We start from the raw sequence: 26,587 nt of genomic DNA on the forward strand, positions 1-26,587 counted from the left end.
TTGATAGATATATTTTTAGATATAATAAAAATATCCTCAGGAACATTTGTAAGGCTCATCTGATTTTCCATCATGATGTGCTAGCTGAGATCCAATTGCTACTGGGAACAGGATACGATCATCTGGACAACAGAACTAGGTATCTAGAAGGTGCAAAAAAACCCACTGAATATGAGTAATTTTTTCCCCATGAGACTTTGCCCCATTTTTCCAAATACTTATACAAACAAACAACAAAAAACAAACAAACAAAAAAAAAAAACACACAACCAAACAACAACAAAAACAAACAAACAAAAAAGGCAAACCAACACAACAAAAACCATGACCACAACCCCCACCTTATGCACCATAGAGCAATAGCATAGCTTGCATTTCCAGAAGTAACTTTATATCTGGTCTAGCTTGGCAGAAGCATGGGTCAGTCTTGGCCTGACTTGTTGGAAATGGGACCTAGAGAGCTCTTCTCCCTCCCAGTTAACCTGTGTTCCCTGGTGGAACTGCATTATTGTTGAGGGAGAGCACCTGCACGTGCTACTGGTGTAGTGATTTGCCTTCCTGTAGCTGTCAGAAGGCTCCTCTGGCTTCTTTGTTATAGGTAGAGAAAATCCTACTCTAGAAGGAAGGATCATCAGGTTCATTAGATGTGGAAATACATGCCCATACATCTCAGAATTAGGTATTAGATTACAGTTCTGCCCTGTTCTGTGCCTGTGCTCTCTGTACATATCTGTGCACTTTCTCAAACCACCTTCTCTCACTGTTTTTTCCTTATCTTCTGCCTTGGCACAACATCTTGTGTTGCACTGGCAGTAGAGAGGGGGAGAAGGATGGGGCAGTGTGTGAGAGAAGATAGGGGGGCCATAGGGAGGCCATGTCTAAAACCCAACAGCTGATCTATGGGGATGGGTTCTCACTTCTGCTCATTCATGGGCTGCTGCCTTGGCGTGGTGCCACCGGAAAGCTTAGTCCAGATTTAGCACTCTAATTTTTCTAGAGATAATGGAGCTGGCAGTCTCATTCTTGATTGCTGCTTTGTCCCTGGAAAAGTCAGACTTATCGTTACTTATCTATGAAACCCAATCCTGCATTACCTATTCTTAAAAGTAGCAGGTAGCTCTGTTCTTGTACATGTCTCTAACTGATCCTGGCGCTTCCTGCTTCTTCCTTTGTTATACTTGGTCATTTTGTTTTTACTTCACAACCTATGTGCTCCTCTGTAATATTTCTCCTGACCCAGCAAGATCACATGCTACCAATTGATTTAAATTCTAGTGCTCTCAAGCAATAAGCAAGGCACTATGTGGTGCCAGTGGATTTTGTCATTCCAGAACCATAATTTTTAATTTCCTGATACCTTGTTGTTGGATAACTGCAGCATCCTCATATTGGATTTTACCCACAAGCTGAAATTGAATGTGAATTAAAAAGAAAGTAAATTTTTACTGTCTGGAAATTCACTGTAAATAAAGCATTGAAAAAATGTTATTTGATTACTTAGAGCTTATTGACTCAAGTTATTTACTGCTGTAGGTATAGATTTATTTTCCTTGAATGCTCAAGATCATTTCTGGCAATGTAAAAGGCCATTATAATTCGTAAGTGAGTTACGCTGTCAGTATTTTAAGTGCAGCTCTGATTTGGAGCAGACAGCAGTGCAAATGAGGATGAGAAAGGTACTCAGTATCATTGGGGAGAATATCTGACTGCCTTGGTTAATATCAGTTACTGATGCTGCCCTATACCTTTTTTTTCAGGGAGTTTACAAATCTGGTGGAGAGGTGGTTTGTTCAGTATAATTCTCAGAGAAGATAATCTAACTGCTCCTGAATCAACCAGTTATGCCTGTCCTGTTATCTCGGGCTGATAATCTTTGTGAGAATGCAGAGAAGGGATGATAAAGCATATACTTTTCTTCTGTTTCCTGGAGCCTGTGCTGTTGCTCTTTTCACAGTTATGCCCTCATAGACCATAGCACATTGTAGTTCTGTCTTGTGTGTCTTTTGCTCTGTAAAGTGCCTGTCTACCATGGCTGTGGTTTTTCTTTTTTCATTTTTTTTTTTTTCAGAAGGGGTAAATTTGTTCCCTGTCTCAGGATTGTGAGTTGATGCAACAAGGAAAGAAGTGACTGCTCTGATTCACAGTCATGTCAGCAAAAAAAAAACAGACCTAGCCTGTCCTTGCTCTGCCAGCAGATCAGAGAGAAAGGAGCAAGACAGCATCTAGTTCAGGAGAATAAAAAGGAATCCTAAATACAATCTGAAATGAGTGTGTGTGCGTGCAGGAAAAAAAATGAATCCTACAGCTTTCTTGTTGATGCATAAGCAGCTTTTTAACGACTAAAAAGCTGACAAAATGTTTTACACACAGTATAGGGTATCGTTTGAGACCAAATCAATGTGTTGTGTTGACCCTTCTTTCCCACTAATTTTAAAAGAAGTCTATTCCTGCAAAATGTGTGAGGCGAATTTCTGTTAGTGTCTTCATAATTAATTCTGTTTTAAAAGCACCAAAGGCTCACATTCAGAGTTTTTGTAGCTGATGTCCACACTAGTTCTCTTGTTAGGAACTCAGATTCCACTGATGCGTCAGGAAGGCTTATATATTCCTCAGCATGAACAGGCTCTGATGCTGAGATTACAGTGCATTCCACAGCACCGGTGAGGATCTCTGTCTGCTAAAAAATGCTTTAAATACAAACAAATTCTTCTCTCTGCCTTGCCCCTGCTCCTCAGCCAGCCTGATATACCCACACTGATTTTTACCTTGTATTTAGGGTGCTGTACTGTGGATGCTAACATCTTTTGTCATCAGTGGCCATTAAAGTGCCATTGAGTAGGAGCTATCAAAACTTATTGCTAGGATTTCCGCAGCACTGGCGGTACAGTTCTGGCAGAGGTGGTGGCACTGAGCTCACAGGCTGGGGCAGGCTGTGGATCCAAGACAGCTGGGTAGAGCTCTTGCTTAAAGAGCTGTGTTGGCAGGATATGTGTTGCAGCTTGTTTTCACAGAGTGAAATCAATAGCCATCCAAGCTTACATGTGCACTCATTCAAGCATATCATCTTGAGCTCGTGTTGAATCCTATGGTTTATTCTAATCAAAGCATACATTGGCTGCTGTCCACCAGTGTTCAACTGGTCAAACTGACCCTGTGGCAGTGAATGTGATGAATTGATGTTCCAGTAAGCGATTTTTTCCTAACAAGCAACAATATAATTAAAAAAAAATCTATACCAAGGCTAGGCAGTATCAAAATGCTTTTAAACAAGGCATGCCTTTAACCATTTAAATTGTTCACAGAGGTGCATGATCTGTAGCGTTATAGTGGTAGGCAGCATAGTGTGCTGCAGTTGCTGGGAAATACTGCTCTCCTTGTTGTAGATATACTGCTGCACATCTATATTTTTGCAAGGTTGTTTTTTTCTTTTTTTCTTTTTTCTTTTTTTTATTTTTCCTGAAGTTACTAGCCTGCTTCTGCATTTAGAAACAACAGAGGTCTGCAGCTACCCATGGCATCTCTAGACAAGGCTCATTTGGGAAGAGTACTGAAGAGGTCAGTGACCATTTTAATCTTCTCAAGGGCAGGTGACACTGAAGATCCTGCTGCAGTCATTGAAAAGGTGTTCTGGATAGCTAGTAAAACCAGTGGCTGCAGTGCAAACAGTAAGCCTTATAACAATCCTCAAAAAATAGTCAGCGAAATTCAAAACAGGACACATCAATGACTTTTCAAATTAAGCTAGGCAAAATAAAACTGCTCGTCTGTACAAGTGAAACCATTGTATGGGCTGTGGTGTGATGATTTAGCTGATGGGCTGGGAAAACAGCATTCCCTGGCCTCTCTGCTTTTGGGTGACTGACAACTCCTGTTCCTCATTGTTTAGGATAAATCCCATCTGGGAGACTAATTTTCTTGAGGCTTTGCAGTTCTCAGTGCCTGGTCTGGCTGTGGAAGAGTGATAGGTCTGCTCAAAGGAAAGCAGATTCGAAGTGTTGCTGTAAAATGTCTGCCTGCATATTTAGGCTAAAGCTGCTACTTCGGGATTGAATGTGTCTAAGGAAAAGTATTCAGCAAATGAAGGTTAAAAATACTGTCTATATTAGAAGGCTGTACAGTAACAAAGTTTGACCTACTTCTGAACTCTGGAGGAGAGCAGCTCTGTGGCTTTGCTGCTGATCCTGCAGATATACTTAGGTAGTTGTTTTCCTAGAGTACGTGCTGTGTTCTGAAAGGTTTTGACAAGGAAATGAAGCTTTGACTTTTAAATAAGCCCCAACTCTTCCTGAAACGCTGGAACATTTAAATAAGCCTCAAAACTCTTCCTGAAATGATGAACACTGCTAATAGTAACATGTTTCTTAATAAGCAGTGATCAAAAAAGTAAATGCTCAGTTAATCACATAGGTTTCATAATTTGTTTAGTGCTTTTCATGAATGCTTCTTTTTTTTTCCTGCTGGGATTTTTTAATGGATTCTGAAACATCATTAGTCATCCTTTAGTGTCATAGCAATAACAGAAAATTAATCTGAAATTTATAACCATTTGTTTTCTAAATTTGATGATACTAAACTGATCCAAAATTATAGCTCAGCTTTATACGCAAGCCATAAATGTGTCCTTGAATGTGTCCTTGAGCAATGAGTCTTGTACAGAAAGTCAAGATTGAAAATCTTGAAGAAGAAAAAAGGCACTAAATATATCTTCTCTGCTGCTGTGCAACATTATATTAGTCTTTACTTTATGCACATAGGAAATGCTAGATAATCAACTGTAGTCTAAACTTGTATCTCAAGGAGGAGTGTATAAACCTTTTGTTGTTTCTTTTGTTTACTACATTTCTCAGCAAAATAGTCTGTGTGACTTGGTAGCCTAGAAACTTAAGACATGGCAGATCTGTTAAGTATTAGTGCAGTGGTAGAAATGTTAGAGGTTTTCCATTGTAGCCAAAATTGTCAGTCAGTGTGTGATTCTTTTGTCTGTATTAATGAGTTGCACAAGCTTGCAATAACTTTGTGGATAACCATCACATTACCAAGGGTGTCCAAGCCCTGCTTAAATTCTTATCCCTGTCTGATTTTGTTCAGCTATGATAAAGCTGACCATTAGGACCATTTAATTTACTGAAATTAATATACTCCAAAATTTCGGTATAAACTGCGTGCTAAACTTCAGTAAAGTGTGGTCGAAAACATGGAGTACTAAGCAGGGAGGCGAAGCTGTAGTGCTATTGTGCTTGTCTTTGTCCCTGTCAACTGCTAGGTCATCTCTGCCCTGTGCTTTCTCATCTCCTTTTGTGCAAAGGTCTCCTTCCTCGTTTATGGTGTTCCAAAACTGACTGGAAAAGGTGATGATTGCTATGAAACCCTTTCAGTTATTCTGGTTACTGAAAACCTGACTTGGCTCTAACATGCTGCTGTTTAATGGTTGTTTTATATTTTAGACTCTTATTCATTAAAATGGTATGTGTGTGATTTGGGATGTATATCAAATACTGGAATTAAATACATTTCTGTAGACTCCAAGATCTATGTATGTTGTGTGGAGGGCCTTAGTGAAGGGAAAGGGGGTATATGAAATCTAGAAGAAAAATCTGCTCGGTACCTGCCTAGCTCTGTTTGTATTCTATAAACAGTATTTTTATCAGCACCAAGTATATTGTAATTTCTTGAGCTTAGTTTGCTTTTATAAACATGTTTAGATGCTCTCTTTTCTTCACTCAGCATGGAAGAGAGAGAAAAAAGAGAATTAAGTAATTTATCAGCATGTAAGAAGTGGACAGCAGTGAACGGTAATGTTCTGATGGGTGTAGTACGGCCCAGCCACTTTTAGAGACTTGTAAACAGCAGTGAAACAAAATGGCATGCAGGAAATCAAATTAGACTGCATTAAAAACTTGGAATATTCTGCTTTTCTACAGTGTCCCTGCTGATCCAGGCTTGACAGTGTGAAGTAGGGAGGAGGAGTTCCTCCTTGAATAGTTGCATAATTGAGGCACAGAGTGAGCATATGTTATGTTCAGCTAACTGTGGGAACTTAAATGTATTTTATAAAATGTGTTAATGACAGGAATGTTGTAGCATGCAAGGCACCAGGCTGCTGGCATCGCTTAGTCCTTAATTGGAGGTTTATACGAAACCTCATTTTTGAATACTGAAGCTTGTGAATACAAAATAACGTGATAACTGAGACATGCAGTGTTGGTGTTTAAGAGCACACAGAGTAACTAGTCTGCTTTGTCTGTATCATATATTCCAGTGTTAATATATTTTGTTGCAGAATGTTTTTAGAATTGCAGCTTTCCATTTTCTGTTTGTCTGGACTTCTTGGTGTTTTCAATTCAGATTTGGACAGGTTTGAATTTGTTCCCAAAGGTGATTTGGAAGGTCCTTTTTTCTTCACAAAATGAGGTTATTCATATATTTTTTTCTACGAAGCATGAAAACAACTTGAAAAGGCTAAAAAGAAATTCTGTTTTCATTAACCTTCAAAATATCAAGACTGTCAACCCAGGTCTTCTGTGATTATGCTGAAGGACTGAGATATATACTGTTAGCTCCTGAATCTTAAATGAAGCAGCATATGTGTTGAATCTTTAATAAATTCATCTTTTATCCAAAATGTTAGATGCTGAAGTGAAGTGGGTGTTAGTAAAAACAAACAAAAGTGGAGTTTTGAGATGCTGGCTGGGAAAATCCCATAGCCTCTCTTGGTGCATCTTTTTCCTTGCTTCTGCAGTGTTGTCTTTCTAGGTAGTCTCTAGTTGTAGCATGACCCAAATTCTCAATGTGAGAACACTTGGAAGGTAAGGAGCTGGTATCTAAAGGAAGCTGCTCTTCCCTCTCTGCTACCCTACTTGGCATCAGCTGCTATGCCTTGTGCATTGAAATAACAGGCTCTAATCTGCTTTTGTCTGGGGGATGTTTATATTGTATGTGAGGAACTTGGTAAGGTAGAGAGGTAAGTAGCTGGCTCAGGGACGTCACTGTCAGTTTGAGCACTTTCTTCTATGGCAGATGTAATATTTCTCCTCCAAGGACAGACCTCGTCTCCGGGGCATGTTTTCAGTGCTTAGTGGTTTTATCCTTGTTGCATTTTACAACTGTGAGTAGTGTTGTGCCAGCCACCTAGACAGTTGCTGTTAACGAAACAAGGACTAGGAATGGTTGGAGCTGGCTTTAGGAGTGAGGATTGGTGTTACCTTGAAACTTGTTCTTTCTGTACAGATCAGTGTTTAGTCCTGAGGGATCGAGGCTGTCAATCTAGGATTTTTATCTTTGGGAAAAGCTGCAGCACAGGTGAACTCCACTTCTTCTGTAGTACTCCAATCTGTGTGCTGGTTATGGAAATGTATGGTATCGTCTGATGTTTTTTGTCCCCAGTTGCTTTGGGATATTAGATGTGCATTTATTTGTGCATTATGAAATGGGTTTTGGTAGCATGTTGTCTGAGTGCAATAACGTTGTGCTTCTGCAGAGTTTTGCTGGATCTTTAAAAGTAATGTAGGCTGCAAATGTTCGAACACTGTCCTCCTTTGACTCCTGCTGTTTACCTGAGATAGGAATTTTTCGATGGCAGAAGATGCTGAGGTTGTTTTCCAATGTGCTGGTGGCTTCACCTAGCTGTTCAGGAATGAGAAAGAGATACGCCATTATCTGACTTATATATTAATAGGAAGTCATCGTCCTTTACATGAACTATTTATGACAGCAAATTAAAGCTCAGTGCAGAGCTCTATCTACTAGTTGTTCTCTCTCATCAGCCCTCTCCCCATGCCTTCTCTGATGCTCCTGTCCTTGCTGCCTCTTGCTTCTGTACCCTTTCTTCTGATTGCCTCCCCATCCCATCTCTTCTTGCTTCATGTGCTTTGGAATCACAGAAACACAAGGTTGGAAAGGACCTACAAGATCATCTAGTCCAACAGTCCCCCTATCATCAGTGCTACCCACTAAGCTACTAAATCACATCTCTCTACTTGTTTTTTCTTTGCCAGTTTGGCTGTGTGTTCTTTCTCCTCATATTTTTCCCCTGGAAAAGACTCAGGCCTCTGTCAAAACTGATCATTAGGCAATCTGTGGATTTTTGTTGTTGCAAAAACCAGTCTGAGATGATAGCTGTGTGGTCAGGGTCATGTAAACACTGTCTGGTGGATCCTGGCAGGCTTCTGATGTGTCTGGGTACATCTCCATGTTGTCAGCATGCAACAGGCTCCGATGAGTTGTCCGAGTGGTGGCTTGTTGCACTTGTTGCTTCTCCAGTCCACAGCAGCATTTGTGATGCCTCAGATTATAGTCTGCTAGCACTCTACTCTATAGACTTGTTTTTTCTCTCTCATTTAGAGAGCAATTTCAGCAAAAAGCAAGAAATAGTCCACTAGAACTTTGTGCTGCCTGCATATGAAGGATTTGTATTTATTTATTTCTGTACTTGCATATCGACACTCCTGCAAACGTTCCTTTTTATACTCTATCTTCCAGAAATGTTTGTTCTGGGACTTTTCTTTGGGGTTGCAAGTTGCATGCATACTGCAAAATTGCTCTGAGGGGCCAGTATACATAGTAGTTTGTTGGATTACCACCATCATCCTGAGTTGTCACCCTGAGATGACAACATGGTTATTGAAAAGCCAGAACTTGGTTGTTTTACCGACTTATGTTAAGCTTTGGTGTGAGTTTGTTGTCACCTTTGATTTTAATGTGGAGAGATCAGCTGATTGCTGCAGAATTGATGTGTGATTGTTTGCATCCATAAGGTGCTGTGAGGGTTGTAAGTTCTGCAAGGTGGTTCATGCTAGTATTACTGCTGTGGTGCTTTCAGTGCAGAGTTACCTTTGTTCTGGAAGAGGGACACAAGCTGAAACGTGAAACAACTTTTGCCACTTGGCTTGCACTGTTAAGTCTAGAATTCAGGTATGGATCTTACCTGGACTCTGCTTTCTGGGACGTTCCGTCTGTAATCATGATAATTTGTGTACTAGGAAGGATGGTGTTTAACTGCTTGTGCTGCACAGTGTGTTGATAAATGTTTTGTCTATTTGTCTTACTAAATGCATGTTTTCTTAATAATCTATAGAGTTTACAGTGGTCTTAATTTTTTTACAATGCCTTCTAAACACACTGGACAGTGAACAGGAAATCCCAAAAAGAATTTAATGTTGTTTTTATAAATAAAAAATCTTGCTTTCAAGCTCACAATCTATAAAGCATTTTAAATACGTGAAAAGTATGCTTGTGGTTTGCTTTTCTAAGCTTTCTTTTTCCATTCCTATTCTTTGCTGCCATTTGTGTTACATGCAGGCAACTGGAGTTATTTCGGATGGGGAGAGCAGCTGAGTACGTAACAGTTTAACTTATTGCAAGTTTCCTGATCCTGTAATGATGCAGCATGCTCCAGTATGAGGAAAGTGGGAATATTCATGCATATAGAAAATCTATTCCATTGTATTTTCTCTCACTTTCACTGAATCTTCATGTTTGTGTGGATGGCTGTCCATTCTTTTTTTTCCCCCCACTGTTTAGTTTTGTTTTGGCTGAACTGCTTGTGCTTTTATTGGGATTTGAGGAGAAGACAGCAGAATTGGAATATTCCTCTTTTCCTGTGAAAATGATTCTGGTTTCTACTTGTACACATTTTTGTGTTGGTCTTTGTATATGTGAAGCCTAAGTCCGTGTTTGAAGTAACTGAAAAACACAGGGGAATCAGAAGTGACTGTTTTAGTAAGATGTGAAGAAACACTGGAAGTGACCACAGAAATTCCAAAGACTGCAAATAGGAGCAAATCTGAAAGTGAAAACAGTTCGCAGGCACCAGTGAGACAGGAGAACAGCAGGTACTGTAGCATGTTTGAACTCAGTGAGACAATTCCATGGCAAAAGTGGTAAGGCTATTCTTTAATGAGTGCTCACCAGCCTTGGAAAGGTAAAACTTAGATACCACAGCTGTCTGTGATCTGTAGAACTGACTTATCACACCAGTGAGTCTTCAGCTGCAGGAGTTTTGCAGAGGCCCCACAACTCAAGGTTTTTGTTAATTTGCCCAGAAAACGTGCATGAAGCATCTTTACTTTCTGGAATTCCCACAGGTTGCAACAGGCAAAGCTTCTGCTTAAGCTACAGTGCATGGCTTCTTGTGCCTGGAGGACCTGCAAGGATTGGTATTTCAATCTTTAAATGAAGGTGTCTGCTCCCAGTGTCAAAACAAAGAGCGAGTCTGTTGCTGAGGGGAGCATGCAAAGAGCAATGACGGCAGCTGCTGCCAGCAGGGAGGTGATTCTGCCTGATGCTTTTCTGTTCTAGACATAATGCAATTTGGAAAGGGCAATCTAATACAGCCAAGTAATTTAAATAAGGTGCCCAGCTAATGTTACAGTGTATTTCACTAATTATATATCTTTTTTCACTCTAACCTGTAAACAGCTGAATAAGGTAAAATCATGGATCTGTTCTGAATTTTAAAGTCTTCCTTCCACCAGTGACTTTCCACTTTCTTCTCCCACACGTCTTGTCCTCCTTGTTCTCTTGTCTGTGATCAAAGCAGAAATTCTTTAGGCATCAATGAAGTTGAATGACTTCCTAATGCTGTCAGTGTTGGATGTCTTAATTGTGTGGGATTGCTCTCAGAAGTGTGATAAGTGAGCATTAGCTAAACTTCTTTTACCAATTTTGTGCTTGGGGGAAATGAGGATGCTTAGATGCTAGTCTTTCAGAGATTTACGGGAGCTGTGTACAGAGTGTGTCACCTGTTTCTCTGGGGTGTTGGTGTGTGTTTTATTATTATATTTTTTCTTTTAAAGAGCCTTGTACTTCTTCCATCTCCGTTCCTCCTTCCCCCTCATCCTTGCTGTGCTGTCCTCTTTGAAATCTTGTTAGCATTCTTTTAGGAAGGCTTGGGTCAGCATTGATGATGTTTCCAAGCCAAATCCATTAGCTTGGCACTGTCATGAAAAATACAGCTGTCAATTTGCAACAGCAACTGGAAAGGAAGTGGCAGAAACAGGATGATGGTACCTGGAAGACTTTATCCTAGCAGGAGCTTCTTGCAAGAAAAGTGCTGCAGTCCAGAGTCATGCTGGTTGGACAGAAGGCATTTTGGCAAAGGGACGTCTTGTGCTGCTGACCTGGTTTAATTCTAAGAAAAGCATAGACTTAAGGAAGTAGGGTAAATATTCAAGACATGCTTTGCACTTCAAACTGTAAGTCCAGTTCTCAACTATTGACTGATTCAGCAGCAGAAACTGTTTTTAAGTGGGAAAAACAAGGTTATGAAAGTCTTCAGTGTAAAGTTTGAATATAGCAAAGTAGCTGTCTTAAAATTATCCAGATTTGAAATGAATGTTAAGTGTTGAAGGCAATAGGATGAACTAATAACCTGCAAAGTTGCACTTAAATCATTACTGAAAATCTGTGTTTTTAGTATGGAAACTTATAGACTCAGAAAAATGCCCCAGTGTCCTTTAGTGACAGCCCCCTCATCCCCACAGTTACTTCAGTAGTCCTCTTTAACCTTCCATGCATTTTAATTATAAGATTTCAGAAAGGCTGCACGGTTGTCAGAAGTGACTGATGGTTCAGTAGACAATGGAATATCAGGTTCTGAGACTTGATTAAGGAAAGAAGTTGTAAGAAGTTTTTATAGAAGAAATTCAAATGGGTGCAGAGTGGTGAAGGTGAGTTGTAAATGCCATTGTGTGGAGCTGACAGATCTGTTCTGGACTTGGAACAAATGTCATGTATTCAGTTAGTATGCTGTCTTCTCTTTTACCTTGTTCTTATAAAAACAGAAGTTGGGAGAAGCTTAATGGCTTATTTTGGAGAAGAAGTGGAGTTTTGGAGTACAGAACCTAGCACGAACTGAGTGTGATGCATTTACTGTTTTTATTCAGGTTTTTACTCAAGCTTGTGAAGCATTTCTAAGTTTGGGAATTGGACCCCAGCTCTCAGTGGCCGATGACACATCACCGCTAGAAATTTCAGCTGAATGCAGCTTTTTGAGAGGAACTCAGGCTGTACATTGGGACCTTAAGAAACTGTGAAAGTGCATCCCTCCAGCCACCTGTAATAATTTTGCTGTTGCCATGTCCTGAAGCTTGATATAAAGGAAGTTGTGAGGTTAAACGTGACTAGTAGAGCTGACATGACATGACTGCTCAAAGTGGTTTTGATATCAGTATATTAAAGCTCTATGTATTCAGCCCTGCAGCAGTGGAATAATAACTTCTGGAGGCAGGAGAGGAATAAGAAGGTTTCCAGGAAGCAGCTTGTATTGGAGAAGAGGGTTCTCTGAACACATCTCCTTTCCTTGTTTTCCCCACTCTGTAAAATCCTACTTTGTGATGTGACTGTACAATAGGTTTTCTTCTTATGCTGCCTATATGCATGAATATTCAGTTATACAACATGAACAGCATGCTCCTTGCCCTGCCATTCAGCCTTACCCCCCACTCTCTAGGCAGTGGGTCCAGTGATAAAGAATCTGTTTTCATCCCTTGGAAGCTTTTCCATCCATGTGAAATTTCTCAGCATGGGATAAAACAATTACTAACTTTGTGGTGTTTGTTGTTATGTGTCTTGTTATGAATTAACTGATCTTCAGAGACTGAGGCCAAGTTACAGCTGTCCTTTTGGCTTGGTGTCCCATCTATGTGAAGAAGACAATATCACACCGTGTGTGTTGTGATGGATATTTTGCTGAAATGTGGGTTGTAAGGTCCAATTTTCCTCCCCTTGCCTTCTCCTTTTGAAGGGATTTGGTATACACAAAGCTGCTTCTGCAAGTTCTTGTCAGGCTCTTGTTTAATAAAATTGAAGTGTCAAGTATGTTAACAAATGGGATTGGCACCATGTACAGACACTTTGCAACATACTTTCTTGCAGGGGTAATGTGTGCTGTAAGGCACATATGAGCCAGGTTTTGGTGCTCTTAATCAGTCTTAATCAATGCCTTCATTTGGGAACATTTCTGTTAAATAAAGTGAGATTGCTCATAAGGTAGGTGCAGTTCAGTGTGACTAAGTTTCTGGTGCTGGCCGTATTTATGAATCAGCTCTTGCTGAGGATTTCTGCCTGGTATTAACATCTATAGATACGGTAGGTGCATGGGACATACATAACAGAAAACGTGTTCCTGCCACATTGATGATACGGTAGCTGGAGCCTTGCATCCTTTAAACTTGACTTCAGGGAGACATTTTGTGTGAGGACCTCAAAGAGACTTCCTCATGCTATACACCAGTATGAATTGAGAGAAATTCTGGTGCCAACTTTAATAATCATAGATGCTGCAAATGTTTGATTAACATTCAACATCTATTTTTAGATGTTGCTTAGAGATACTGTGGTTCATAGGGAAAATCTTTTGAGACATGATGTATATTACCTTTCCTGTAGAAAAGGAGCAGAAAGAAGATCAACCAGAGACCGTGTCCCAGGGGAGTGGCAAATTTTGCTTGCCGTGAAGTTCTTGTCGTATTTAGGTGGGTAGTATGAGGTTAGCTGGTGCTCAGCTGGTTGTTGGCAGCCACTTAGGCTGGAAACCAACCCCTTCTGCAGTCCAAAAGGGTTTTGGCATCTGACCCTGCTCACTGCTTAGGGACAAGATGCTAGAGCCAGCAAAAACAGGCAGGAACATGAGGCCATAGGTTAGGATTAGGGGATTGCCTCCAGCAGCAGCTGGCTGCATTTATCAGAGCTGTGAGCATCCACTGACTGTTTCCAAGCTCCGTGGAGAAAACTGGTGAGGCAATTGGTTAATGGGGCCCAGTAGTACAGAGGTGGGATGTGATGACTGGATAATAAGTGCAGATAGTGCTTTTGCTACTGTCAAGTTGGGGAATTTGGAAATCCCTGAGCCATCAGCTGGTCTGAGTTACTCATCCAGAGAAGCTGTGCTTTGCTTCCTGCTGGTCTGCATGATGACCATGATTGTGCGAGTCTTACCACAGCAGCGTAGTAAGTTTGGCCCAGTATTAGTAAATTTACTGGATTTACTATTGTTTTGATGCAGGTAATAGTACTGCAGATTTTTATTTGCTACAAAAATAATTATTTTAATATAATTTTTGTAATTACTTTACAAAAGTAATTATTGTACATTAGACAGTGGTGGCTCAAGTGTTGAACGATGAGACTGCTCATCTAAGTAATAGCTCATTATCCTTCGGAGGGTGGTGTGTGCCTTGTGGTCTACCAGTACATCACTTCTTGCTCCACAGGGTGGACATGTGATGCTTCTCGGAGAGGTTTGGCATTTCAAATCCTTTTTGTGTACCATTTCTTCAGTATTTCTTCTAAGCACTGAACTGTGTTAAAATTGATGGACGTTGCACTTTTAACAAAGCTGAATAAAGCAGTGTATGATTGCTCTTCATTTTTATTCAATCGACTAGAGACTGACAAGAACTATGCAGCATTTAGAATACTAAAAAGCAGGAGGCTTATCTCTGTTTTCAGTGTGGACAATCAAATTGAATTGACTGTAGGTAAGAGGGTAGAGCCAGGCTTTTTCAAGCAGTTCGTAGATTGTAGGCATGTTTTCTACTGGGGTTGTTTTCTACTTTTCCATCCACTGTAGGACATTGAAGTAACCTGACTCAGGTGGAAAGGAACAGAATACATCACTAAGAATGCCCTTTACTCCGGATGAAACAAAATGGAAATCAAATTAGTGGGGTGGAAATCACTACTGGAAGAAAAAAGGCATTCCCTGACTGTGCATCCTATTTGCAGCAGTGTAAACTTTTTTTTTTAGAGGATCTGGCACGAAAACATCACTCTCACTTCATTGCTCAGCCTCAGGGTGAATGGCTGTGTAGGCTACAGACCATTGAATAACTTACCACAGGGGGGCATATGAATTTGATTGTCCTTTCTAAACAGGCCGGTAGTGGTGGATAGAGTGAATAATGGCTATTTTTTTTCCCTTTGTTTCAAGCATGTTAATGGTGCACTCCACTGCTGTATGGGGACGTATGTGCGTATTTCATTTTGAGCTTGCAAAGATAACCTTGCATTCTGCACAGCCAAACACAGCCGTAGACCAGCGTTGTATTTTTGAACCCTTTCTGCTGTTCTCTTTTTCTGAAGGGTTAGCAAGCAAAGTGCCTCTCCAGAGAGATGAATTCATGGGGAGGGAGCGGAGCTTTTTCCTTTGTGAAGGTTATCATTAGTGTTCGCTACTAAATTTAACAGGCTAATGTACCTGGGTGTATTAAATGCAGCATTTTTCCCCTGTAAGAGCTAGTAATTGTATATAGGCAGGGCTGCTCTCCCAGTCCTGATTTCCCTGCTGACTGCCTTGAATTTCTTCATTTTTCATTAGTTTCTCTTAACTTAAACTAAGACCTTTACCAAAAAAAAAAAAATACAAAAACCAAACCACATTTCAAATGAAAAACCCAAAATGCTGTAACAGTGGTTAAGACGGCCGAGAGGAGAGACGACATTACAGCTAAACAGAATAAAAGTTTCCAAGAAAGAGCTCCTTTCCATAAGGAAATATTTTTACCCAGCATCTAAAAGTTCGTTTTGGCAGTAACAAAGAACTTGTAAGTTTTGATGTTGAGTTACTGTTTTTGATTTGTTTATTTTGTTCTGCTCTGATTTTTATGAAAAATGTTTTAATCTGCCTATTAGCAAAGACTAAAGAGAAAAATCCTATGATAGGAGGTGGAAAGGAAGGTGAGGAGGCAATTGCTGGAGCTCCTTGGTACATACTGAGGGAACCAGAGTTTATAACCAGCTACCAGGTGGATGTCCATCCTTGACAGACATGGACTCTTTTGGTAGCTTTTTAAAAACAAAATCAGCTTCACTGTCCCAGCGAAGCAACTTTAAAGAGCTGTGCCCTTAACTACTTTTGTTTCTTAGCCTTTGAAGATGCGGACAGTGCTGTGGATGATCGAGACAGTGACTATCGCAGTGAGACCAGTAACAGCATTCCTCCTCCATACCACACGACTGCTCAGCCCAATGCCTCTGTGCACCAGTTCACCGTACCATCACGCCTGCAGCAACAAGGAGTCTTGAGGGAATCCTGTGCTGACTCCCTACAAAATTATGACCTGGATTATCGTGAGCATGTGGCCGTCAGGTGGGTGATGCCTTCTGGGCAGCTTTTCTTTTCCCATTACTCTTCCACAGCAGAACCTGAAGGTATTGTGCTAGCAGAGGAGGGCAGCAGAATGGCTCTAAAAGGCTTCTGTTGGGAAGGTATGATGTGTTTTGCTAACACTGGGACTTAACTGTTAACCAGGAAAAACCTGTAAGACTATGTATTGCACCAGATCCTGCAGTTCAGTGAATTACCTTTTAAAGATATACTCAACTATGAGGTCATTTATTCTTGTCTGTACATTTTCCTTAACTTTTGAAGGCCAGGACACTTACTAATAGGTTGTTCTGGTACCGACGCTTCAGTGTGCTCACAAAGCCCTGTCTGGCAGAGTTTATCCTATTAGGATATGCCCCTCTTTCTTGGGGCAAATGTATTTTCTGTTTCAGATTAGCTCCTCTTCTTCTATTAGCTCTACCAAAGCAACATATTTAAGGAGAAAGTCTTCAACAGATTATTTTCTGTTATCATGCAACATTGTTGAATAGTGTGTTTCCCATTGGGTTGCCTGAAAGATAAGTTTACTGGCTCTAAATTAACTTTTTGACCCTATATCAGTAGTTTCACAATTGCTCTTAAGTATTAAGCATAACAGAGTTAACTTACAAGGATCAATGGTTTTGAACTAAAGCTGGGAGCTATAAAAATGTAGCAAAAACATTGTTTCAAAGAAAAGATGAGTTAAATGTAAGGGGAAAATGAAGAACTTGGGTAGTGCTAGTCAACTTGAGAAGAGTTGAGGTATGGAACAGAGCATGCTGCTGCCTCTGCCTCAGGTGTGGAAGAAAGGCAGCTTCTTAAATACTGCCAGAGCTGGAGGTGCAGGGCTTTATATGCATTGTAACTGATTTGTTCTAACTCATCACTCTTGGTAAAAATGTTCTTGTTTCCTCAAGCCTGAACCTGAATTCAGTTTCCTGAATATGCCTGAGGCTAAATTTTAACTTTTTTCTTTAATGATAAAAGCTGAAATTTAATGGTAACACTTAAAGTTGTCACTGTTGCTGGGATTTCATGCAAGTGAGCCAACAAAATGCATTTACTGCAGTATGACCTCATTCTTGGTGCTTTTTTCCTAGTCTGTTAAATACCTAATGTAAGCAAAGTAGTCCCTTTTCCATGCTGTTCTATACTATTAGTTTATAGTAATAAAATTATTGAAGATCTTGCTGACAGTCTGTGAAGATGAATTGAAGCTATTTTTTGTGGAAGAGCCAAGTTGAACAGTGGGTTGTGAACTTCTAGCCATATCTAGTGAATAAATGTGTTTGTAACATGACATTCCAGAGAAAAGACTTCTGGTTTGAATTGTTGAAGAATACCAAGATGGAATACATTTTTATTTTTATTTTTAATTTATTTAATGTACGGATATGAGAGAATCTAGACTGATAAAGTTTACTTAAAAACTAAGAACTTTGTAGCCTGCTCCCTTTGAGAATTCCTGTTCCCCTGTGCATTTCCTACATGACTAGCAAGACTTTTTACTACATATTTAATCTTAAAAATAGGAAATGCAAATAAGCTTTCCAAAGAAGCTACATGGGATTCTGTTTTCTTATCAGAAAGGTATTTCTAAGTAGAACTGGCTGGAAAAAAAACACATTGGGCAATCTTAAATATTTTCAAAACTCAGTTGTGTGGAGTTTTGCAAAAACAAAATGTGTTTAACTTTTGCTCTTAGCAACTTTATGTGCCGTGGACCAGGCAGATGCTTGATGAAGTTCCTGGCAGACTGCAATTCATGATTGCTGAGGAAATGACAGCTTGTAGGAGGCTGTATAGGGCAGACCCAGAGGAACCAGACAAAGTTCAGCTAAACCTGTCTTGAATTAGGTGAAATGCCAAAATGCTTCAATTGGAACTGGCTGTACTAACATCTGTGTTTTTTTTTTTTTCTTCTAACAACATTTGGGTTTGGCTGGAAGAATTTTGATCCTCGTTATCGCCTGTTAAGCATAATTGCATTCCCTTGATAGAAGGACATGCTTCATTCTCCTCTCCACAAAGGATAACAAATACTATTCTTGTTTGCTCTGGGAGAGTGTTTTGCTCCTGACAGCCAGTCTGACTTCAAAATAGAAGTTTTCTTCTGCACAGTTTTATTTATTTTTTTAATTCAGGCACTAACCTTTCCTTGCAATGTTCATTTTGTGTAACCATGTGTCCTCCATGTCTCCCTGCTCTTGCCTGTTTGCTCCCAAGGCGATATGATAGCATAGATTCCACTGTGAGTGGCCGAACTGACCTAGAGTCCACATCTGAGTCTAGTCAAATGACAAGCCGCCAGTGCTCGCTAGAGAGCAGGCACTCTCTAGATCTGTCTGATAGGTGGGTTAACCTCTGTGCAGCCTGTGTGTTTGTCTTCTTGCTCTTGCTGCTGTGAAGTCATCTTGTGGCACAGTTCAGCTGATTTTTGCTGTTTGCCTTGGCTGTGTTTCAGATCTGTGGTGGTCTAGTGCCGGGCTGATCTTGTCATCTTTTTCTTCTCCTGGGTGTTGGACTTCTTGTCATTGCTCTATTTCTAATAAAACGTTCTGTAGAGTAGCAGGGGAAGCCCTTTTGGCAGAAAGAGCTCAATTAGAAAGAAAAATCTTTTCTTTGCCTAAATTAGGCAATCGTTGGTTCAACATCTACAGCTAATGGCTCTTCATGCATTCACGTAGCTTCCATTGCTTTTAGCTCCGTCTTGGAAGGGCTTGATCCAGTAACTATGGTGGCTCTGTGAGTCTTTCCAATTTCATTAGTTTTTTACAGATAGTCATTCCCATTATGAACTTAAAATTGCAAGCAAGAAGTGTAGGAAGTGTTCTACACTGTGTGCAACAGGACTCATTTAAGGTAATGAGTATCTTTCCAATTAGTGCAAGTTACCTAATACTGATGGAAATGAAGCACTAAACCAGCAACAGTGAAAATGCAATGACCTATTTTTCTTTTAGTGCTATCCCACCAGCATCCTACATTGGGGTGCTCAGGCAGCTCAGCCTGTGGAGGTGAAGACTTGGTGTATTAGCAGTATCCATACAATGCCCACGTACCCTTTGCCCTTTCTCTTCTCTTGATCTGCTCTTATCATATCAGGGTCGGTGCACCTTCACGCTGCCTGGTTCCCGACAACTGATGACATGAAACAAAGTTGCTGTGCACCTTTTAGATGAGCATTTTGATTTTTTTTTTACAGGAACTCTTGGAAGATTTAGACAAACATGAAGTTTTCTTGCTACTAGGTTTTGGATTGGGGATCAACTGATATTTAATCTTTTTGATCCTGGGCTAGGAATTAATCCTGAATTCCCAAGAACCATGTGTTTGGGTTTCTGGGAAGCTTCAGCTGGCTTGACAGCAATACTACGTGCTTAAATCTGTTCTCTCACAATGGACAATGAGGATTACTGGATCTGTTTAGATGGGGAAGTACAGATCCTGAAAAGCCTTTCTGGCTGGCACTGGGCTAGTATCAGTTGCCTATGGGCTGTTTTGCCTTCTGACCCAGTGGCATCCCCAAGGATCTTCATTTTGCTTTGGCAGGAGCCCCTTGAGGGGAGACGGTTGTTGTCAGTACACATGTAGGCAGCAGGCTAGAGGGTAAGTTTCCTTGGTGGAGGACAGAAGAGACTCAGGCTGTCTTCTACTTGTACCAGGTTTCGGGGCTCAGATGCCCAAAGAAGTGATCCATCCTTGCTCTGCACAGACTTCTGGCCACTTTGCCACCAGGCCTCATGGCATCACAACCAGAGTAACTCCAGCCATGAGCTCAGTAGTTCCTAGATGAGGCCAGGGATCTGGTGCTGGGTCTGCCCATGCTGCAGGGCATCTGCAGAGGGAGTACATTACCTGCAGTGAGAGCACTCACAGCAAACAGGACCGGTGGCATACCTGGAGCTCCTCATGTTGATGGTGTGCACGGTTTGTATTTTGTTCTGTATTTTCTTCCTTGGAGTCCAGTCATTGCTGAGTCTCTGCATACATTCACTGCCCTTCAGCCACCCTTGGGAGAAACAAAGTGCCCCGTGGGCTTTATGAATACTGCTAATACTGCTAAATTGAAGTCTGCTGCCTAGAGTAACCGAAATGCATGCATAGCATAGTGGAATGGTGTGCGTGGGTGCAGTATCTTAAAGTAGTTCTGTTACTGTAATAACTGACTTTTTTAAAGCATGCCTAAAAAAGTAGCAGCAGAGTACTGGTACAGCTAAGGCTGTGTGCCCTCAGTTGATCACAAAAAGCTGTTCTCTCTCAAACAGGCGTTTCCAAATTCTGTGCAACTGTAACCGGTGGAATACCATAACCCGTACTGCTTTTTTTTTGACGGTTTGATTGAAGTTTAATGGTGGTAGATTGACAGGTTTTCAGTTTTGTAATGTCTGGATGTTTCTCATTTTAATTTTCTTTTATTTAGTGCATGTTTTTCATTACTGTTGTTTTCTGTCCTTTCTAAAGTTTTTTTAAAAAATTGTTGTTTTCCCCTTTCCTTTTTTTTTTTTTTTTCTGTCTCTTGTCCTTTCCCTCCCACTCTCTTTATTTTTCATCTTAGACAAGGATCTGTAGCTAGGAATGACAGAGTCAGGATTATTCCATTTAATTCTGAAGACGGAGAAGAAGAACAAGAGAGTAACTATGAAGAGCTAGGAAAACTGCTAATAGAGGAATTCTTAGAAAAGAGTCATAAGAGTAGAAGTTGGCAGGAAGCAAGCATAAAAAAGATGCAAACTCTCTCAAAAAGGGAAAATTTCAATCACTGTGAAAGATCAAGATGCTGCCAAAATGTGTGTGTGGAGTCAGGATCTGTAGATGTCCCTAGGTACCCTCAGGAGTATGACACAATAGATAGGAGAAGGAAAAAGAAACTGCGATACAGCAGTCTTGAAGAGAGTGAACACATGAGCCTGCAAAGTAATGGAGGCCTGCACTTTTCCAGGGAGAAAAAAAATTATTTCAATGGTGTGGCAACTATTTCTGAACTTAGTGATGATTTCCCAGTATATGATAGGACTGGAAAATATACCAGCAGATCTGAAAATAAGGAAGGTTTGTCTGCTTATCCCATCCTGCGTCCATACAAAAATGGCTTAATGGTTAAAAGCGGTAAGTTGCCCAACAAGCAGGCATTGAACCACGAGGGCTCACTTCACCTTAGTAATGGTGAAGATATGAAACACGTAGGGATGCCAGATAATACTTTTGTGCCCCTGGATATCCTTGAGGAATTTGACAGCAGTGCTTCTGATGAGTTTCAGTACTCGCCTGTTTCAGATGAGGAGATGGAGGAACTGGCAATGCTTTCACAAACATGGTGTGATTCTGACATCAGCCATTTGAGAGACTTCACTATTAATTACCCTGCAAATTCAGGGTCCCAGTTAAAGGCTAGCTGTGATAAAAAACACAGGACTAAAGGGAGCAAGCGTGGTCATCCTATGCAAGATTTGACACTGTCTCCTGTTGAAGAACCCAGCGAGGAGTATGTAGACACGATGGATGAACTTCAGTGTCTGGTAGAAACAGTTTCAGAATACTTGGCTGAAAAGGAGGAAGAAATCAGCAAATTTGCTACATTGCCAGAGACAAGAAAAAATGCTGAGCGCATATCACTGAAGCTGGATAATGCTGATAATTCCATAGAAGCCAGGAAGTCTGAACAGACCAAGCATCCTGCTGCGGAGGGGAGTACCAAGGGCAAATCTGAATCTCTTCCAGACTTGTCAGGTGTGAAGAATACTGTGAATTCCCTGTTCAGCTCTTTGACTGAAAAGGTGGGGTCAAGCACAAAGCAGCTCACAGCCTCTGTTGAAAAGCTGGTTTCTTCCACGCCAGAAAAGACAGAAACCAGAACCTCATCAGAAGGTGGAGTCTCAAATGTATTTTCTAGCAAGCCCAAAAGTGAGAGTTCATCTTCTGGAATGGCGGCAGATAGTAAAGCTGACGCAAAGTTCTCCATTCACTCTTTGCTACCATCGCAGGTGAGTGGTGATAAAAGAGCCCCAAATGTAAACTCTAGCAAGCAAGAAACCACTCAGGTGGACAGTAAGGCTTCCATACCGCAACAGCTCCAGCAAACACAGGAAACCAGCAGCCAGCAGAACCAGCATTCAGTTATGAATTCTGTTCTAGGCATGCTTAATCCTTTAAAGATCTTCTCTGAGAAGGAAGTGCCAAAACCAGAAGCCGTAAAAGAGGAGCACACCAAGGAGGAGAGCCATGCTGTCAAAGCCGATGAGGAAAACAGAAGCGAGAGATCGTCTGGACAGACGGCAGCCAAAACCAGCAGTATGGTTCCTGAGACACAGCTGAGTGAGACCAAAAGTGAGGCAGGGGTAAACACAAATAGCACTTCTGTGTCTTCAATCTTTGGCAGGCTCACAAACTCCGTCAGTTCCTTCAGTCTGAAAGCCAATTTAGATGGTCTCTTGGCTCCAAAGCAGCAGGATGTGCCACAGAAGCAGTCTGATTTGCATCATGTTACAGATCAGCCAGATGCCACCATAAAGGAGGGCACACATGCTGCCAGGGAGCAGCCTCCTGCAGATCACGTAGGGGATCAGCATACTGCAGGTCACGGACCGGGAAAGAAGGAAAATAGAGCTAATGGGGAGCTTCATTCAGAGCCTCAAGATCAGGGTGCAGCACCTGAAAGCTTTTTTAGTCCACTCAAAAAGTCTTTCAGTCAGTTGTTACTTCCTTCTGCTGATCCAGGGCAGAAAGAAAATACGCCTGGGCTTTTTAAAGGCCATAAGTCTGAGGAAGATGTAAGACAAAACAGTTCATCAAGTGAAGAACACTCATTTCCTTTTACCAGGAAACTTCCTTTTTTCAGTGGGTTGGGTTTTTCAGACAAGGAAGAACATACAAAGGAGAAAGGTGGCTTTATTCCTTCATTATTTAAATTTTCCTCTGCAGAAAATCTAGCAAATTCTAAGGACCAAACAAGCCGTCAGAGTTCTAGTGACATTTCTTTGCCTGAAAACAGAAGCAGTAATTTAGAAAATGCTGTTTCATTAAAATCTAGCTCTGTTCCAGATTTATCAGACCACAAGGAAGAATTTAAACAAACCAAGAACAAGAAAAAAGAAAACTTACCTAGTGCCCAAGAAAACAGAAATAAACACCAGGAGAGCACCTCTCTTACCTTTACTGGTTCAGGAGAGCAGCAGAGAACTAAGAATGCTCAGGAAGAACCTAGACGTTTAAAAGGAGGGTTACCAAAAGGACTAAATGCAAACTTAAATGACAGTGTAGTTGAATCCATCCCTTCAGACAGAGGGCCAGAAGCTGCAATTGCAGATGATATGCAGAAGAAGCACACACCAGGTTTTCTTTCTGGATTGCTTCACATTTCTTCCAATGAAAACACTGCCAATAACCGTGAGTTGACTGTTAAAAATGAGAGTGATAGCCACAAAGGCAGTTCTTCTGGATTATTTTCTGGTTTATTTAAATTTGCTTCAAATGAAAATGTGGCTGAAAGTAAGCAGGAGAAGGTGAAATCAAACTCTCTTGGTTTCATGAAGCTTTTTGATAGAAGTGAGGATTCTAACTTGGAGAGAAAATCCAGTGACTCGGGAATTACTTCTGATACTCAAAGCAGCACTGCAGAAAAGCAAGAAACTTCCAGCTTCTTTAAAAATCTGCTGCCCAAACCAAAGGAGAAACTGGATAATGTGAAAACGATGGAATCTTCCAAAACTACTGACCACCTGCCCAGCACAAGAGTAAATAAGCCAGCTGGGCATTCTGTGCCCCATGATGCTCTAAATCCTCAAGCTAAGGTACACGACTTATCTGGAAAGTCTGTGAAGAGTAGGCAAGTCGCTTATCAGGATGCAGAATCTAGGAGTTTTCCAACCTTTTTAAAGAAAGAGTCAAATGAATTTCATAATTTGACTAATAAAAACCATAAAGTTACAGAGCAGTACTCAGCTTATCAGGAAACAAGAAGTCATTCTAGCTTTGAATGGGAATATGAAGTGGGGGAGCTTGTTGACGCTCGTGAAATAGCTCTGCCGGTTTACTACGTATTAAACCAGAACTCTGTTCCGCCCCCTCAGTTCATGGACTGGCCTGAAAATGACATGGTAGTGAATCTCTGTAAAAAGGATGGAAATGCAAATGTGATGGATTGGCAGACTAATGCCAATTTTGATGGACAAAGTTTGGACTTAAGTGTGTTGTCATATGAGTCATTTGACCAACTAATGTTTCAGGATGTTTGTTCAGAAGAAAACGATGCCTGGACTGCTAATTCCCTCAATGAAAGTTACAGCAACTTTCCACCATTTGAGAGAGAAGGCAGTTACTCATTAGAAGAGCTGCCAATGGATTTAAGCTACTCCTCTGGCTGTGATGGAACTATGTGGACCCTAATTGACCAAGAGACATTAAGTATGGATGAGAACTTTATGTACTCATCCTATAGCCAGGACTATCAGGAGTGGCTGATGATGCTTGAGCAGGGTGTATGGTGGCCATCAGAAGATGGAGATTGTGGATACTACATGTACAGCGATAGCCAGTATGTGTATTCACTGCTCACTGATCCCACTGGGCAGTATGTTTATGTGTGCGCTCCAGAGACTTATTCCTACCCAGAGTGCTGGGATTATAATGTTCAGATGGGTTCCCTTCCAAGAGCTGTGCTGGAAGACAACACAATTGCTGTTTGTGGCTTTAAGGTCCCTCTTGGCAATGAAGATGAGCTGTTTTGGTTTGCTGAGGAGGAGTGCTTGGATGATTATTCAACAAATAAACCTCTGGATTTGTCAGTAGCTTTGCAGAGGAGTGATCAGTTAATGAACATGAATTTGGAGACGTTTTCACAGATGTTTGAAGAGTCCATTTATTATCAGAGAGAGCAGCCACTAGACTTCTCGGGTTATAAACTTCAAAAACTCAAAGTCGATTTTAGACCTGAAAAGGAAACCCAGAACTATGCCGAGGAATCTGCGGTAACCCTTGATCTTAGAACACATTCCAGAGGGGCTCGTGATAAATCGCTGAGTAAGGAAGCCCACACCAAGGAACTGGATAAGGCTGTCCCTGTGACTACTGCTGGGGGCGGATCGTCAGGATTCTTTGGTTTCCATCTGTTTCAATCTACTCCTAAAGCTGAAGAAACTGTGGCAACTACTGAAAGAGTAACAGAAGCAAAAAAGACTGAAGAAGATAAGAAAATGCCAGTGAACAAAGTTACCTCTCTGTTTTCTGCGTTGGGTGGGCTGATTGGGAAGTCTTCAGGTCCTGACTCGGAGACACCAGAAGATTCTTCCTTGAAGAGAGCAGACACACGGTCAAAAACATCAGAAGATAAAACTGATGTTTTATCACTTGTACCAAATAGGAAATCAGATGAGGCACAGGCAGGGCAAAAGATTCCTGTTACATCACAACTGAGAAGAAATACTTCATCGGATCATAGCTTGGAGGCTGCTAGAAACGAAAAGCTGGAATTCAATCAGAATGAAAACATCCATGTTAAAAAAGCAGGATTAACAAAATCTCCTTCTCAACTGAGCCAAACTGCTCCAGATGGCAGGCCTGTAAGAGCAGAGGGACCTGCTAAGGCAATGCCAGCTTCCAGGCATCTTGAACGACATGTGAGTATTAATGAACCCAGTCAAACACAGCCAAATCAGAGCCACCCAGCCCCTGAGCCTGAGGAAACATTATTTAAAAGTGCTCTGAAACTGTTCAGCCTTGGGGAAGATTCTTCTGGAAGCTCAGCTGCTAACAAAACCCAAAGTTCTGGATTTTTTGACTTCTTCAAAACACAAGTAAGTAAAGCACCACAACCATCACCAGATCTGGAAAAAAGTCAGAATGATAAACCAGAAAAGGTGATACATCCAGAACAGAAGGAAGCCTCCAGCATCTCATCCTTGTTTGGATCCATTGGAGATCTCTTCAAAGTGGAAGCTGTGTCTTCTCAGCCAACACCAAGTGCTGCAACTCTGCCAAAAACCGGTAGTAGAAATGTGGCTGAATCAAGACAAAAAAGTGAAAAGTCTGGTGGTCCTCAGAGTGTTAGTATGCCATGTCTGTCCTCCACTCCTAAGGAAGGGGTGAGAACGGAAGGCACAGACAGGCAGATCTCTCCTAGCCCTGGGGTACAAAAGGAACAACCGAGCAGAAAAGCTGAGGAGGAGTCTTCTGAAAGTAAAAAAGTGCCTCCTGGATTTGCTTCACAGAAGCCACTGGGTGTAGGTCCCAATCTAAGCCAGTCGAATCAGTCAGCTGTACCCACAGACAGACCAAAGCAACAAGGAGGAAATCGTTCAGGTGGCACAACTAATCAGACAAAGACAAGGCCAGATCAAATCCCTAAAGAATCAGGTTTCAGTTTCCCATTCAGCTTTTCTGATATCACTGCTCCAAAGCCACAGCCAGCCGGTAGGAGCATATTCTCCTTCTTCACTGGATCAGATGAACCAAAGCCTTCAGCACCCGCTCCTGCTCCTACTAGTGCAAAGCAGCAAGAAACGG

The 26,587-nt window shown here is 41.2% G+C and overlaps 1 protein-coding gene across 2 annotated transcripts in view; it reads left to right on the forward strand.

Moving 5' to 3' along the window:
- UNC13B (unc-13 homolog B) overlaps window positions 1-26,587 on the forward strand; it is a 212,014-nt gene that overhangs the window by 47,570 nt on the left and 137,857 nt on the right. The window contains exons 8-9 of one of the 2 annotated variants that reach the window (XM_072030926.1): window positions 15,865-16,087; window positions 18,314-18,439. In XM_072030926.1, the coding sequence (XP_071887027.1) occupies window positions 15,865-16,087; window positions 18,314-18,439 (349 nt within the window). The remainder of the gene's footprint in view (window positions 1-15,864; window positions 16,088-18,313; window positions 18,440-26,587) is intronic. The other variant, XM_038170586.2, reaches the window with a different exon arrangement.

The sequence above is a fragment of the Anas platyrhynchos genome, chromosome Z, assembly GCF_047663525.1.
Source record: "Anas platyrhynchos isolate ZD024472 breed Pekin duck chromosome Z, IASCAAS_PekinDuck_T2T, whole genome shotgun sequence".
NCBI classification, from domain to species: domain Eukaryota; kingdom Metazoa; phylum Chordata; class Aves; order Anseriformes; family Anatidae; genus Anas; species Anas platyrhynchos.